We start from the raw sequence: 17,072 nt of genomic DNA, 5'->3' as shown, positions 1-17,072 counted from the left end.
AATCAGTCTGAAAGAAAATGACATATTTGCCTATGGTCCAGAACCTGAGTCTTTGATTAGCCATGTTTCAGAGCTCCAGTCAACACTGCTTCTCTCTTGGGAATATATAAATATTAATTGGAGGAGCAACATAATAGGTTTAATGCAACATAGACTGGTTGATTGGTATAGAATGTATAGGATGCTGAATGTATTTTCAGTCCCATTAATAGACAGTAGGAGACCTTACTCTGTTTCAAATATTGATTTAAAACAACATCCCCACCATTCTAAATAATTACATTTACAGAGATTTGATTTTAATGATTTTTCTAAACAAGGCTGGTTTGCTACTTTAATCACTCTCAGCTCATTACCTCTGGCTTTTTAAATCAAAATGCTTAATTGCATGAGGATGTTTGCAATGAAATTTTTGGCCTAAGAAAGGTTTCTGTCTCTCTTCCAGTTTAGATGTCAGTTGAAAATCTTAAATTGCTATTTTACACCCAAGGGCCTGTATATTAACTGGCTACCCAAATTAGTTTTGGGCACTGCTGCAAATTTCCCAGGCTTTATAAACATATACTTTCTGTTAATCCTATCTTGATTAGTGGTTCAAAAAACTTCAGAAGAGTTAAACAACATGTGATGGGGGCTGGAATTAACACTAAATTGGGACTGTGTACTGCTGTCTTGCACCAATCGCTTAAATAGAGGTAACTAACCTTTTTTTGCAATGTCTAACCTTGCATATTTAACGTGTAACTCCCTATTTACTCCCATGTACCTAAAGATGCTTAGGGACGTGGTGGCTCAGGGGCTAAGACGTTGAGCTTGTCGATCGAAAGTTCGGCAGCTTGGCGGTTCGAATCCCTAGTGCTGCCGTATAACGGGGTGAGCTCCCGTTACTTGTCCCAGCTTCTGCCAATCTAGCAGTTTCGAAAGCACATGAAAATGCAAGTAGAAAAAATAGGGACCACCTTTGGTGGGAAGGTAATAGCGTTCCGTGCACCTTTGGTGTTGAGTCATGCCGGCCACATGACCACGGAGACGTCTTCAGACAGCGCTGGCTCTTCGGCTTTGAAACGGAGATGAGCACTGCCCCCTAGAGTCGGCAACGACTAGCACGTATGCATGAGGGGAACCTTTACCTTTACCTAAAGACACAATAGCATAACCTAATCTAGTTATAGGAAATAAAAAGAGAAGAGAAGTCCCTGGCACTTAATCATATCTGAATCCACTAAAATCTTATTTTGAACCTCTGGAGATGATAAGCTATTATTATATCTATATGTTGTGGGTATGTATTTATGTTTGTATATTTGTGTGTGTGTGTGTGTATGCGTGCGTGCATGTATGTATCTACCCATGTGTGCATGTGTATCTGAGTATATCATCTATCTATCATTTATCTCTCTATTATCATCATTATCATCATTCATCATCGTCTCCCTGGCTGCAGATTTTGAAAGCCAGACTTGCAGCAAGAACCAGCTAATTGTATCAGCAAGTCTTCAATTAATCTATGGAATTCACCATGAACTATTGTCATTTGTTGTGTGGAGCTACTGCTACTATAACAAATTATCAACTCTTTTCAGTTGTGTAACACAGGATATAAGGCAATGAGAAGAAAAGTGACAGCCATCTAGAACCACCCCCAAGGACCACATCATTGATTGCTTGGGTGTGTGTGTTTGTGTGTGTGTCTGTCTGTCTATACCTACACACACACACACACAAACACATCCTTTCTGCATCATTACCATCTAGGATTTTTCTTCCTTCTCAGCATCATTGATTCAAATGACCAGGTTGCTGATGCTATTTGGCTATGATAATATGCAACCACATCTACCAGCTGGCTTGCAACAAATGAAGTTGAAATTCTCAGCAGTTCCATAAACAGGATTTTTGATCACCTGCAATTTTCAGGAAGTAAGGTGTTTCATGTTACGAAAGAATATCTTTTTTTAAAAAGAAACAAAACAGCCATATGTCTGCATTTACATCAGAGCCACTTTAGACATGCAGGCATCTTTAATTATTAATTTTGGGTGGAGGTTATTTATGAATGGCTGACTCTAACAAAGCTTTAGAATCTGTAACTTCCATATGTTTGCATTTTGATTTACTGCTAACAGGGATGTTCCACATTGAAAGTTCACAATATTTAAAATGCTAAAGAAGGAGGTTATGACCTTGGCATGTATAATGTTCACCTTAGATTGCCAACCTAAGCAATAACATTATATTACATTAATTATATATGTCCTGCTCTTTTTATTTAAACTCTAGAATGTGTGTGTGGTGTCCCAATTTGAATCAGAAACATTGAGACCAGTGCTTAACCTATTCAAAAATCCAATGAAAATTAAAACTAAAAAAGCCTCTGTTATCCTCTTAGTGGGGTGGCGGGGTGGCTCAGCAGTTAGGAGACTGGGCTTGTCGGAAAGCCAGCAGCTTCGAGACCTGAGCGTCACATGATGAGTGAGTTCCCATCCTCCCCCCACCCCTGCCAACCTAATAGTTGGAAAGCATGTAAATATATAAAAATATATAAAAAATAGTCTTAGTGGCCAGTCAGCTAAATATGAGCCAGTAGTGTGCAGCGGCAGCTAGAAAAGCCAACGCAATCCTAAATTGCATTAAGAGAGGGATACAATCAAGATCAAATGATACCACTCTATAAAGCCCTAGTAAGACCACACCTAGAGTACTGCATCCAGTATTTGGTCACCACACTATAAAAAAGATGTTGAGACTCTAGAAAAAGTGCAGAGAAGAGCAACCAGGATGATTAGGGGACTGGAGAATAAAACACATGAAGAACGATTACATGAACTGGGCATGGCTAGTCTAGTGAAGAGAAGGACCAGCGGAGACATGATAACCATCTGCCAATACTTGAGGGGCTGCCACAGAGACGAGGGGGTCAAACTGTTTTCCAAAGCACCTGAAGGCCAGACAAGGAATAATGGATGGAAACTGACCAAGGAGAGATTCAACCTAGAAATGAGGAGGAACTTTCTGACAGTAAGAACAATCAACCATTGGAACAGTTTGCCTTCGGAAGTTGTGGGAGCTTCATCACTTGAGATTTTCAAGAAAAGATTGGACTGCCATTTGTCAGAAATGGCGTAGGGTCTCCTGCTTGAGTGGGGGGTGGGGGGTGGGTTGGACTAGATGACCTATTAGGTCCCTTCCAACTCTGTTAATCTGTTAAATATGAGTAGATAAATTGGTACCACTTTGATGGAAAGGTAACAGCACTCTGTAATGTCATGCTGGCTATAGAATCACGGAAATGTCATGGAAACGGAATGAACACTGCCCCTTATAGTTGGCAATGACTAGCAGAGTAAAATCCGCAGGGACTCCTTTACTTATCTTACTAAAGATAAAATGAAAATATAAGGCAACAAGATACACTATCTATTTAACATTTTAAATCTTCAATCAAAGTGGGATATTGAAGGGGATTTTTTTCAGAATAAAGGATCATGCCCACGCAATGAACTTGCAGAACCTGTCTATCAAGTCAAAACTGTTTTTTATCTTTTTTGGGCAATAAACTGAGAGCTGGCATGACAAGGATTTTTCATCCTTCCCAGTTCTCTCTGTTCCAGCATATCATTCCTGGTTTTACTCAGCCCACTCAGCTGAAAGTCGTCTTTAGTCATTTCCAGATATACAGCATATTTAAATTAAAAATTGGCAACCTTAAACCATTGTCTGTTTTCCTTGTACTTTGTAACCATGTACATTTCTACTCTGGAGAAAATAAAATTATACAGCAACTGCCAAATTCGGAAGAATCTGATTCAGACATCTAAATAAATGAGCATTTAATGAGATATATGGATGCATCTCCTTGTTTAAACTGGATCTCCGGGAATTGGTTTGGTTGAGTCTCCTGCTGATGACATCATTTACAGGAGTTGTTCCAAAGTACTTTCAAGAAAAATAACACAGATGCTTTTTTTGTTTAATGACTTATCAAGGAAAAATAGAAAGCCATTTGGAGAAACCCTTCCACGAGCTTTAAGTAGCAGTTCTTTTGGCGGAAAAGTGACTTGGCTTCTCACCATTTACTGGATGTGTTCAAACTACATTGGCTTATGTGAATGACAGGTATATTATGAGTAAATGTTTCTGCAGAGTTTGCATTCCTGAGTAGAGTTTCAATGGTACTGTGTTCAGGGACAGACGTTATACTGACTGATTGTGCCAGAGCAGTAAACCACAGCTTGACTCAAACAAGAAGTCCACTAAAGGCTGTAGCAAACTGGGTTTCCGCTGGGTAGAAAATCTTATTTTCTCATAGATTTAATGTTGCCTTTATTTTCAATTCATTAAATCTCAAAGACATGTTGCAAGAACTAGCTCAGTCCTTCTTTAATATTATAGGTCAATTGATTGAGAAAGGGATGTGAAGCTTTCTTTAAAGGTAAAGGTTCCCCTTGCACATATGCGCTAGTTGTTCCCAATTCTAGGGGGCGGTGCTCATCTCTGTTTCAAAGCCGAAGAGCCAGTGCTGTCCGAAGACGTCTCCGTAGTCATGTGGCCGGCATGACTCAATGCCAAAGGCGCACAGAACGCTGTTACCTTCCCACCAAAGATAGTCCCTATTTTTCTACTTGCATTTTTTTATGTGCTTTCGAACTGGTAGGTTGGCAGAAGCTGGGACAAGTAATGAGAGCTCACCCTGTTACATGGCAGCACCAGGGATTCGAACCGCTGAACTGCCGACCTTTCAATTGACAAGCTCAGCGTCCTAGCGCCCTGAGCCACCGCGTCCCTATGAAGCTTTCTTTGGAAAGCAAGAAATAACTAAGAGTTTTTGATTATATATGTGCCTCCTCCACAAGAACAGGCATAGGTACACAAAATCACACTCATACATTTACACACTCACAGCCATATATAATCATAAATTACATATTTTATACGGTGATAAATTAAATAGGTTATAGTTTCAAAAGTTCTAGGTCAAAGGTAGACAGACCAGTTTGAAAAAGAAAGAAAACTGTTAACTTTTTAAAACTAAAATTTAGACATTGACGCAAAGTTTCTAAATGTTCTCTAATTCAGTCTTTCTATATCACATGGATTTCTTCTTCTATGATGTCCTGTACTTATCCTTTGAAGACATATCCAGTTGAGATTATTATTTTTTTATGGACCAACGTGCATAGACCTGCACCAACTGAAACAGAAAAATTTAGTGCCAGAGCTGTGAAGCCTTTAAAAAATAATAATGTTTTTTTGAAGAAATATTTGGCATACCGTTGGAGTGACTATCTCTTATATCAAAAGAGGAAAAGCAGAAAAAAAGATGCATATTTCAAAAAAATTTACTTCTCTAAATGGATACAGCCAGATGTATATTTCAAATATTTAAACAGAAACGAGATGTGTCTTCCTACAATAAAGAAGATCAGTAGCTGAGATGTGTTCTAGCTTATTCAACTTGCTATCCAAATTGCTAATTGTGGGTGTCACGATACAACAATACCTTCATGATCTGAACCTTCAAAAAAAAAGAAAGAAAGAAAGAAAACCTTGATGTAGGCAGCTGCCTCCTTTTCTGATGAGCACGATTCACCTGTCTCTTCTTGGGAAAAAAATAATCCTATGGAACTGCTGGGATTATATGTCCAGTATATGAGTTTCACTTTCCCCTCCTATTCCGTTTCAGACCTTGACAAGTTAGCTTTGCCCTCACTGAACCCTTTCTGGGTTTTTTTCTCTGTATATTGCATCCAGACTTCACAGAGAGAAATGGGCATTTCCATGCTGTCAGTAAATCCTCTTCTAGCTCCCAGGAACAACTTAAACATCTTTTTATTTGGTCTGAATGAAAGAATTCTTCTTGTAGCTTCCATGTAATTACCGTGTACTGCCTTTATGAAATTTAAAACTAAATCAACATTCCCTTTGAGCCTCATATAATAAAATAGCCGTTTCTTTTGGAAACAGGTTTAATGCCATCAGCTATACCAGACTTAAAAATGACAGCTGGGTCTTCATGCCCATGAAGTTTAAATTTCAATTGGCCTTTTTCCCTCCATAGTTCTTCTAAATTCCTTAAAACTGGTAAGTGTTTCTTCTGTGGCGTTGTATTCAAATTGCCTTGGATTTTGATTTTTCTTTTATTTATGATCATCCATGCAATTAAAATTAATGGTTTGCTGCTTCCAAAACCATTTTGCTGGATCATTAATATTAGGTGACAATAAAATATAGGTATAGTAAAATATGAATAGAGACTTTGTGAAATTACTTTCTGACTATGAATGGTAAATACATTTAAGGTCCTACAAAATAAAGAGATTGAGGCATTATGTGCTCGAAGAAATCTTCTAAATGCTTCCAGGATTAGAAATCATTGAACAGTTAATTTCTTGGAATGCTCTACCTAGGCCATGCATTTCTTGTTGGATAGATGGGATTTATAACTTCAAATGCTTCCAGGCTTACTGCAATGGATTGGGAGCAAGTAGAATGAGATGTCCCATATTGCATGCTGGTGTTACAAAATGTAAGCTTTGTATAATCATCCAATAAATAAATCGGAGCAACCAGTTTAGCATAGTAGTTAAGGCACAAAGCTAGAAACCAGGACACCATGAGTTCTAGTCTTGGCTAGAGATAAAGTCAGCTGAGTGACCTTGGGCCAGTCATTCTCTATCAACCTTAGGAAGAAAGCAATGGCTAATCACGCCCTAAAAATGGTGCCAAGAAACTTCAGGGACTAGGCCAGGTATTCAACAGTGACTTAAAGGTATGCACTCATTTATTCTTTCAAATCTAGTCAGAATTGCCATAAATTCCCCATGTTGGGGAAATTTGCAACTTAGTAACTGCTTAGTCAGTTGTAAGTTGCTTTTTTCTAATAATTTTTGAAGATTAAATGGGACTTGATAGGACAGCCCTTCAAAGAAAAACTGCCCTCTGTAAGACAGAATATGTAGACTTTCATGTGATAATGGCCAACCAACTCCATTGTATCTCTCAAATGATACATGGATTCTCCTAACAAGAGGTAGAGTTGTAGTTGCATCTGAGTCTCTCAAATGATTGGACTTAGAGATCTTCTGCTTTGAATCTGGAGTTTATATTTAGCAGTGTGAGCAAATATTCAGTGTTGGACATGTCCTCTGTAGTTTACGCAGCCTTGCTTCAATATTTATTTATTCATTTACGGTACTGCCCAATTTCAGATTGACTTTGAGATAGTGATTACTCTCATGACCTATGATAAATTCCAAAAATTAATTGCATATTATACCAGATTTTATTTTCTTTATGTTTATACAGAGCTCTTGGGAAGAAGTGCTTTTTAAAAACAATTGTATGTTCATAACAATGTTCTGAAGTGCAAGCTCAGTTCCTGAGAGAGAATTTTAAATATTTCTAGCAATCATTCTGAAAAGTAAATAATATCTGTAAAGTTGACATATAGAAGGAACATACTGGTTTCTACCTCTTAGTTTTTGTTTTTGACTGTATTATCTATTCTATGCTCACAAGGATTCTTCTATCACTTTCTCACATTGTTTATTCAATTGCTTATTTATTAATTCAAGCCATTGTAAAAATATACTTTTCTCAGCTGCACCTTCTTTTTCTATTAAGGACAAAGTGTTTTAAAACTTGCCATCCAAGGAGGCCAAACTGAAATATAAAACCTGGATAACAGTTGCTCTTATTTACAGACATGCAGAGTTTGTGCCTGTTCATTAGATTTGTGATATATTGCCGTCTCATATTTCTCTCCTTGGAATTAATAAATGTTTTGGCTTACATGGTTCTAATAAAGCGTACACAGTGACAACACAAAGGATCTAGGAAACATTATTGCTGTAATGGAAACATCATATATCTCATCTCAAGTATTGCCATGGACTCAGCAATTACATGAAATTGAATCTTTGTCAATGTCTTTGAACTGGGCTTTTGCACTTACCATGAGAACTGGGATTACTGAGATATTTGGGTGAGAAAACCTTGCAGTTGTTTCAATGATATTTAATCCTATAGGATTATAGTTCTTCTACTGCCACTGATCTAGCAGTTAATGCAATGAAAACAAAAGTCCTTACACCAGACTGGGTCACTACATACCAAGGATACTGTAGATGTCAGAAAGGTCCATAAATTGGATGGCAAGACTTCCTGAGGATGGAACATGATAACCTCATGAAGGTGTGGAAGTAGGGATGGGTGGAAGAAAGATATTGTGCTGCAAGAAATATCAACCAAAGTGAATCATAGGCATGATTACGCTATGTTAGGAAAGCCTTTCTAGATGTTGGACTACTTTTGAATAAAATGAAACACAAACACAAGATCATTTTAAAAACCTCACCTTTCATGACCCTGCAGTCCCTATTTAGAGTAGAGTTGGGACAATTGGATGGAGATGAGCATTTACTGTCTGGATGCCCATCCTGATGCCATGCAGAATTTGAAGCAGATTTTTTTTCTTTCTGCCTTGGGAGAGAAACATCTGCCATTGCCAAAGACTGGACTCTCAACCTTCTTCTTTTTTTAAAAACATAGCCTTTATTCAACCTTTTTTAGTTTTAAAAGCACATTTCCACTTTTACAGCTTTCAACTATCGGTAACAATTCAAATTTCATAATTCCAATTTGTGGCCTATTTTATACATTATTATAATATATATTATACATTTGTTTTCAGCAAATGAACCAGCAAACATGTGGAAAACTCTTAAAACTATCACCGGCTATGGCAAACCTCCTTCCCAGGCTGAAGGTAATCAACAACTGGCAGATGACCTGAACGAGTTTTACTGCAGGTTTGAAAGGAAACTACAGCCACCTATCTCCACAACCCTCATCTCAGACACACCAACAACAGCCAAGCCTCCTACAACTGACCCCATCCCATTGGGTTCACAACCCCTAGTGATCACAGAAAAGGAAGTGCAGGACCTATTTCACAGACAAAAGCCAGGAAAAGCTCCAGGCCCAGACAAGATAACTCCTTCTTGCTTAAAAGTCTGTGCTGACCAATTGGCCCCCATCTTCACCCATATTTTCAATAAATCACTAGAGATGTGCTATGTTCCTTCTTGCTTCAAATGCTCTACCATCATCCCAGTGCCGAAGAAGCCCACCATCAAGGAACTGAATGACTACAGACCAGTTGCTTTAACATCTGTAGTCATGAAAACCTTTGAAAGGCTAGTGCTTTCCTACTTGAAAACCATCACGGATCCGCTGTTAGACCCCTTGCAATTTGCATACCGAGCAAATAGATCAACAGATGATGCTGTTAATATGGCTCTGCACTACATCCTACAACATCTTGAGTCTCCAAAGACCTATGCAAGGGTCCTCTTTGTAGACTTTAGTTCAGCATTCAATACCATCATTCCAGATACTCTTCTAACTAAGCTAAACCAGCTACAGGTTTACAAGTTACAAGTTACAGACTTGTAAGTGGATCACAAGCTTCCTAACAAACAGGAAGCAGCAGGATCACATCAGATACCTGTACAATTAGCACAGGGCCCCCCCAAGGCTGTGTGCTCTCCCCACTTCTCTTCTCTCTGTATACCAATGACTGCATCTCCAACGATCCATCTGTTAAACTACTGAAGTTCGCAGATGACACAATAGTGATTGGTCTCATTCAAGACAATGACAAATCCGCATATAGACGAGAGGTTGAACGACTAATCTCGTGGTGCGACCAGAACAATCTGGAACTGAACAGACTCAAAACCATAGAAATGGTGGTAGACTTTAGGAGAAACCCTTCCATACTTCCACCTCTCACAATACTAGACAACGCAGTATCAACAGTAGAAACTTTTAAATTTCTAGGTTCTATCATATCACAAGATCTAAAATGGACAGCTAACATTAAAAACATCATCAAAAAGGACAACAAAGAATGTTCTTTCTGCACCAACTCAGTAAGCTCAAACTGCCCAAGGAGCTGCTGATCCAGTTCTACAGAGGAATTATTGAGTCTGTCATTTGCACCTCTATAACTGTCTGGTTAGGTTCTGCAACCCAACAAGACAGACACGGACTTCAGAGGATAATTAGAACTGCAGAAAAAATAATTGCTACCAACCTGCCTTCCATTGAGGACCTGTATACTGCATGAATCAAGAAGAGGGCCATGAAAATATTTACAGATCCCTCACATCCAGGACATAAACTGTTTCAACTCCTACCCTCAAAACGACGCTATAGAGCACTGCACACCAGAACATCTAGACACAAGAACAGTTTTTTCCCGAAGGCCATCACTCTGCTAAACAAATAATTCCCTCAACACTGTCAAACTATTTACTAAATCTGCACTATTATTAATCTTCTCATCCTTCCCATCACCAATCTCTTTCCACTTATGACTGTATGACTGTAACTTTGTTGCTGGCAATCCTTATGATTTATATTGATATTGATTGTTCCTGATTGCTTATTTGTACCCTGTGCTTATCATTAAGTGTTGTATCACTAAGTGTTAAATTGTACCCTATGACCATCCTTAAGTGTTGTAAATGTTGTACCTTGATGAAGGTATCTTTTCTTTTATATACACTGAGAGCATATGCACCAAGACAAATTCCTTGTGTCCAATCACACTTGGCCAATAAAAAAATTCTATTCTATTCTATTCTATTCTATTCTATTCTATTCTATTCTATTCTATTCTATTCTATTCTATTCTATTCTGTACAGCTTTAAATATATAATATCTTTTGCAATATTCTACATTTGTTCTTCATTAACATCAATTCAACATATTCTTCATATATGTAGTGTGTGTGTGTGTGTGTGTGTGTGTGTATTTGTTTTCTGAGGTTTTCGCGGGTGTTTGTATGTAGGTCTTTGGTTATTCGGGTTTTCTCCTGCGTAAAATTGGACGGGTTTTCTCCCGTGTAAAATTGAAGAAACAGCTGCAATCACACATTGCTCCCAGAAGCACGAAGCTGAAGCCTGAAGATGACGAATGAGACTTCGTCGTAACGTCGCCAAGACACTTCCAATTTTACGCGGGAGAAAACCCGAATAACCAAAGACTTACACACACACACACACACACACACACACACACACACATTCCTTTTACCCTTTAACAAGTTATATCATATTCATAAATATATACAATTTTCAATTTAATGTACTTTCTATATCATCTTTATGCATTAATTTTACATTTGTTTCAAGCCATTGATACCACAAAATCAAACTTTTGTAATACTCTGGTTCCTCTCTATTTTTTAACTCCATAGTTAACTTATCGATTTCTGTGCAATTGAGCCCTTTTTTTATTATCATTGTGTTTGATGGCATGTTTTCTGTGTCCAATTCTGGGCAAATGTAATTCTTGGTACATTTTGTACTCAGTTCTTGGTACAAGTTGTAGTCAAAACTCAGCCAGCCAGATCTCCAGGGAGGAATCCCCCCTCTTCATCTATTCAGGCCTTAGTTAGACATGTGAGGTTACAGTCAGATCTAACATTCAATAACATTAGTTGACATGGGAGGGGCAGAAGTAAATATTGGCTATAACATTTCAATCTTTTTGTTCCCATAATGGCTTTGATTTATTGTAATCCAAGAATACTTTTTAATTGCACTCTTTGACTGTAAAACAGTTCTATTTATAATCTGTCTGTCTGTCTGTCTGTCTAAATATCTAGCTATTTATCTAGCTGTATCTTTCTATCACCTATATAAAAACTAAGAGATATAATGGGATACAACAGGAAATCTTTTAAAAAAACAAATCTTCATAAAAAAAACTTGTAGGAGCTCTACAGCAAAAATTCTACCCAAAACAAAAATAACTATATGGAAAATTAGATCCATAACGAAATGAGGCTTTTTTGGGTTGTAAATTGGACATTTTCATTGCGAATCTTAAGGAGAGCTCTTTATGATTCTGACAGAATGGGATATGTTGGCCATTGTGTTATAACATGAAAGGAGCAATTATGTTTGTAATAAAAGTTAGAATTTAGGAAGAGCTGGGTTAGATTAGATGAAAGGCTTCTCTGGATTAGCATTCTGTTTCCAGATGCCCATGGGAAGCTCATATGCAGAAGGGCAGTAGCAGCTGTGTGTCTTGAACAACTGGTACCCGCAACTAATACAATTCACAGTCTATAGATTGAGAAGAGTAGAGGGACGTGTAATTTATCATTGACCCAACATTATGTGTTCAGTCTAGTGATTTCTAGAAGTAGATGTATTCCTCAAAAATTGAAATTATAAAGTATAAAAAATACAACATATTCAGTAAAGCTAAAATTGAAAAAAAAATATAAACACTAAAAATGAATATATATATATTCATGCCCCTGATTCCCATCCATGGCCTCCGTCTCCGAGCTCACCTGCATCTACTTCACCATCCTACATGACGACGAAGCCACCATCACGGAGGATAAAATCAACACCCTCATCAAAGCGGCAGGAGTGAACGTGGAGTCTTTCTGGCCGGGTCTCTTTGAGAAGGCTCTAACCAACACTGACATCAGAAACCACATTTGCAATGTGGGAGTCGATGGTGGTGCTCCAGCCGCATCAGCCCCTGCCAGAGGAGGGATGCCTGCCGGCGGTGCTGCTCCTGGTGAAGAGAAAAAAGAGGAAGAAAATAAAGAAGAGTCGGAAGAATCCGACAACGACATGGGCTTCGGTCTTTTTGACTAAACTGTGTTTTTTTTTCCTACTCTTTATAATAAAGAGAAAAACACTTTAAAAAAATGAATATATATTAAATAAAATATTAAAATATATAAATATAAACTATACATACATATATATCTACATATACTCCCTTCTGCTATTCCTGTGCTACTGCTAGTAACTGTTATACCAACTGTTGCAGTAGGCATAATTATACATTTTTTGTTGTTAGTCACGAAGTCATGTCCGACTCATCGCGACCCTGTGGACAAAGTTCCTCCTTCCTGTCCTCTGGAGTCCATTTAAACTCACACCTACTGCTTCAGTGACTCCATCCAGCCACCTCATTGTCTGCTGTCCCATTCTTCTTTTGCCCTCAGTCGTTCCCAGCATTAGGCTCTTCCCCAGTGAGTCCTTCCTTCTCATTAGGTGGCCAAAGTATTTGAATTTCATCTTCAGGATCTGCCTTCTAAAGAGCACTCAGGGTTGATCTCCTCTAGGACTGTCTGATTTGATTGCTTTGCAGTCCAAGGGACTCTCAGGAATCTTCTCCAGCACCAGAGTTCAAAGGCCTCAATTCTTTGGCACTCAACCTTCTTTACGGTCCAACTTTCACAGCCATACTTTGCAACTGGGAAAACCATAGCCTTGACTATAACAAATTCCATAAATAAAATATCACTCAAATCAGGCACAAATACAGTAGGGAAAATATCAAATGCTAACATGTTCTGTGTCCTATAATATTAAGATATTTAAGAAAGGTTGAAAAGCAAAAAAAGCCTGACAATCAGAATGATAAGAAAAAGGGAAGGAACAAAAAGAAAAGGAGGAAGATATTATCATTTATAGATACAGTATTTCCTGGTTCACTGTGAGAAACTCTTTTAAATATCCACGGAGATCCAAATCAGAGTAGCTGAAAAAAATCACTAGAAAAAGCCATTTGTTTATATCGGTGTTTCTCCACTTTGATGGCTTTAAAATGTGTGTTACTTCAGCTTCCAAAATTTCCCAGCCAGCCTGCTGAGGAATTTTGGGAACTGAAGTCCATCCATTTTAAAGCTGACAAGGTTGAGAAACATTGGTTTATATGACTGGAACTGGGCAGCAGTTTGCTCATTTCTCCTGCTCCACTTTGACACAATAGAATAGGGTGAATAATTTCTCCTCTTTTTAACTCAATTCTTCTCTGAGAAATCTAAAAAAAGAATCCCTGGTAAATGAAAATGCCCAATCCAAATGCCCCTTTTTCTCTGTAGTGTAAATTGGCAGGGATTGCTGCTTTGCCCTGCGTTATAACTGATAATGGAGGTTCAAGATCAGACTCACAAATTTTTTCATAATGTTTCGTAAATTTTAGACTGAGCTGAAGGTGAGAAAGAGAGAAAGAATCGTATAAGTTGGACTGATAACCAGGCATGACACCCAACATCCCTATATATTTGATTCATAGTTATACCCCTATTATAGCAATGCTGAGAAAAAAAGCCACTCACAGCAGTCTGCAGGGATAAATTGCTGTAGATACCACAGATCAGAAGTGGGACTGAGGTGATTTTTCTAATGCAGTTAAACATCTACCATGCCTCCCGGCTTGCAGCCATGGGTGGTCTTCTTAAATGATCTCTTAAGAGCTCCTCACAAGTTAAAGCAGCTCATTCCAAAGCATTGTGCTTTGTTGACATCTGTGCCACAGGGGTATGCTTTTAAATGTTCAGAAAGTAAGCCCGCAAATAATGCATATGATGTCATATACAAGTTTGTGCTCACTTCTCTTTTTGTTTTTTTAAATAATGACCCTAAGCACAGGTAACACCCACCCACCTGGGAAACCCAGATGTATTTCCTGTTTCATCTTTTTATTTTGCAGATTTTCTTACATCATCTACCACAACTAACCTAAGTGTCAAAATAAATTCTTTGCCAAAAAAAACAGGAAAAGCAAAGCAGCCATTTTGATTGTGAAAGAACAAAACAAAAAACTACCATCTACCTTGAGCCAATATTTTTATTATGGGATCTCAAGGTTTACAAGGCAGGGAGTGTGGCTTCAACTTTGACAAGATAGTGAGGCAGGGAGGAAGGAAAAATGAAATTGTGCATGGAAATTGTGGCTGGTGTTTAAGGCACGCTTGCTCTCAATTTCAGGGTCAAAAGTGAGATTTCATGTCGTAGGAAGAAGATGTTCTGAAAGCTATGCTTTCATAGCCTGCATTCTCTTCCTGTGAGGTAATCAGATTTGGATTGTTTATACATCATCTAATCATACCAAAGTATTCAAATTAATATTAAGATGTACTAATAAAATCATGTTCTGCTTTCTATCTAACGAAGGAGCTGTGTTTCTTTCCCAAAGATTAGATGGTTTTTCAAGTGCTTTTTATAGTTTCAAAAATGGGGAGCCAACATTTTTCTCCTTTGTTTTTCTCCTTCAACATTTGGAGAAACCCTAGATGCAGGATTTAGTCCTAAGCGCAATGGGAAAATTTCATTTTTGGAGTCACCCTAATGCAGGCATGTCAAACACGCAGCCTGTGGGCTGGAAACGGCCCATGCAGGCCACGCCCACCCCAGCCCGGCAAAGGCAAAAACAAATTCACAATATGTCATGATACGGCCCACGATGCGATCGGATTTGACACCCCTGATCTAATGGACATCTCTTTGAGTGGCTAGAAGAAGAACGAAGATTGCATGCGTTAGGTTTCATAGAAAGATATTGTGACTGGGTACAAAATAGCAAAATTTTCTGGGGTGCTTAGAAGGAACACAACATTTCCATTAGGTCCTCGATTAAATTTGAACTGATTGACTGAACAGAGAGTGATTTATAGAAGAAAACCATGAGAGATTGCTTGAATATAGCTCGCCTGTCTGGAACCCATACCTCATTTCGGCCATCAATACAATTGAGTGTGTCCAGAAATATTTTACAAGAAGAGTTCTCCAGTCCTCTGAATACAACAAAATACCTTATGCCACCAGACTTGAAACCCTGGGTTTAGAAAATTTAGAACTCCACCGCCTTCGACATGACCTGAGCTTAACTCATAGAATCATCTATTGCAATGCCCTTCCTGTTGAAGACTACTTAAGCTTCAATCGCAACAATACATGAGCACACAATAGATTTAAGCTTAATGTGAACCGCTCCAATCTTGATTGCAGAAAATATGACTTTAGAAACAGAGTTGTTAATGCCTGGAATGCACTACCAGACTCTGTGGTCTCTTCCCAAAATCCCCAAAGCTTTAACCAAAAACGATCTACTATTGACCTCACCCCATTTCTAAGAGGTCTGTAAGGGGCGTGCATAAGAGCACCAACATGCCTACCATTCCTGTCCTAATGTTCTCTTTGATTGTATCCAATTTCATATAGTTATTTCATACTTATGGTTATATATATATATATATTTATATTGTATAGTTATTTCATGCTTATGCTTATATATAATGTTGTTACAAAATAAATAAATAAAAAATAAAAATAGTATACAAATGCAATTGGAGATGTAGAGCCTCCCATACTGAAGGGTTTTTGTTGAAATGGGTTAATGATGGAAATACTTGGCTAAGAGGACTTGAAGGCAACTACACAGAGTTAGAATTCCCTCTGTCTGTATATGAGAACAGCAATTTTTAAAATGTAGTTATAGGAAACAACTGGAACTTGACACAGAGCCACAAGAACATTTTTCCCCCCTCCGAGATGCATGGGTCTTTTGTCTAAGCACCACATTGCTACTCTGAAGCGTCTTTCCTCATTTTGGCTGTGTGATAAACAATAATAGGATCAATATTCTTTAATTCAGGGCCACCAGAATCCAGTGTGCGAATCATGCATTGCACAAAGGAGCAGATTGTGTGTGTGTGTGTTGTTATTAAAAAATAGTTCAGAAGCCACACAACATTGTTATATAGAAAGAGATCCTCCCAAAAAGACGATATACAACATTTTGACTATTTATGTCTATGGAGATTCTCAGTCATGGTTATCCCAAATGTGCTTTTTCAAAAGGCAACTGGACTTTTCTTTGTTTTTTCCTTGAAAACGTTTCTCTTCTCATCCAAGAAGCATCAGAACTTCTGAACTGAAGAAGAAGAAGTCAGAACAGAAGAAGCTTCTTGGATGAGAAGAGAAACATCTTCAATGAAAAAAACTAAGAAAAGTCCATTTGAGTGTTTACAAATATGGTTTGAGGGGGGGTGCGCTAAATGGAGTATTGCAGAAGGGCACCTTGTGTGTCAACGTGGCCTGCTTTTATTAGATGAAATACAAGTTTCAGAATATATTTTCTCCTAGGCCCTAGGCCTTGGTAGAGTTTATGGAGTGTGCCAGCTTTCTATTGTGAGGAAAGAGCTGAGCTAGTCACCAGGGATGACTTCGTGTTGAATGCCCAA

General features: G+C 38.2%; 1 protein-coding gene across 2 annotated transcripts; it reads left to right on the top strand.

Moving 5' to 3' along the window:
- The first annotated feature begins 11,692 nt into the window (after window positions 1–11,692).
- On the top strand, window positions 11,693–12,698 carry LOC131191707 (large ribosomal subunit protein P1-like). Of its 2 annotated transcripts, XM_058170123.1 has the most exons (2): window positions 11,693–12,419; window positions 12,495–12,698. In XM_058170123.1, exons 1-2 carry the CDS (start codon window positions 12,352–12,354, stop codon window positions 12,688–12,690), a joined length of 264 nt encoding a protein of 87 aa, XP_058026106.1. In that variant the 5' UTR covers window positions 11,693–12,351; the 3' UTR covers window positions 12,691–12,698. The 2 variants fall into 2 exon arrangements, with proteins under 2 accessions (XP_058026106.1, XP_058026105.1); XM_058170122.1 differs by having other exon boundaries at window positions 11,693–12,698.
- The last annotated feature ends 4,374 nt before the right edge of the window (window positions 12,699–17,072 follow it).

This window comes from Ahaetulla prasina, chromosome 2 (assembly GCF_028640845.1).
Source record: "Ahaetulla prasina isolate Xishuangbanna chromosome 2, ASM2864084v1, whole genome shotgun sequence".
Classification (NCBI taxonomy): domain Eukaryota; kingdom Metazoa; phylum Chordata; class Lepidosauria; order Squamata; family Colubridae; genus Ahaetulla; species Ahaetulla prasina.
Note: the sequence above shows the minus strand (reverse complement) of the source record. Positions and strands in the feature narration are given on the sequence as shown.

What these genes read in the sequence shown, in the direction of transcription:
- LOC131191707 (XM_058170122.1), top strand. Translation starts at nt 12,352, where the DNA reads ATGGCCTCCGTCTCCGAGCTCACCTGCATCTACTTCACCATCCTACAT.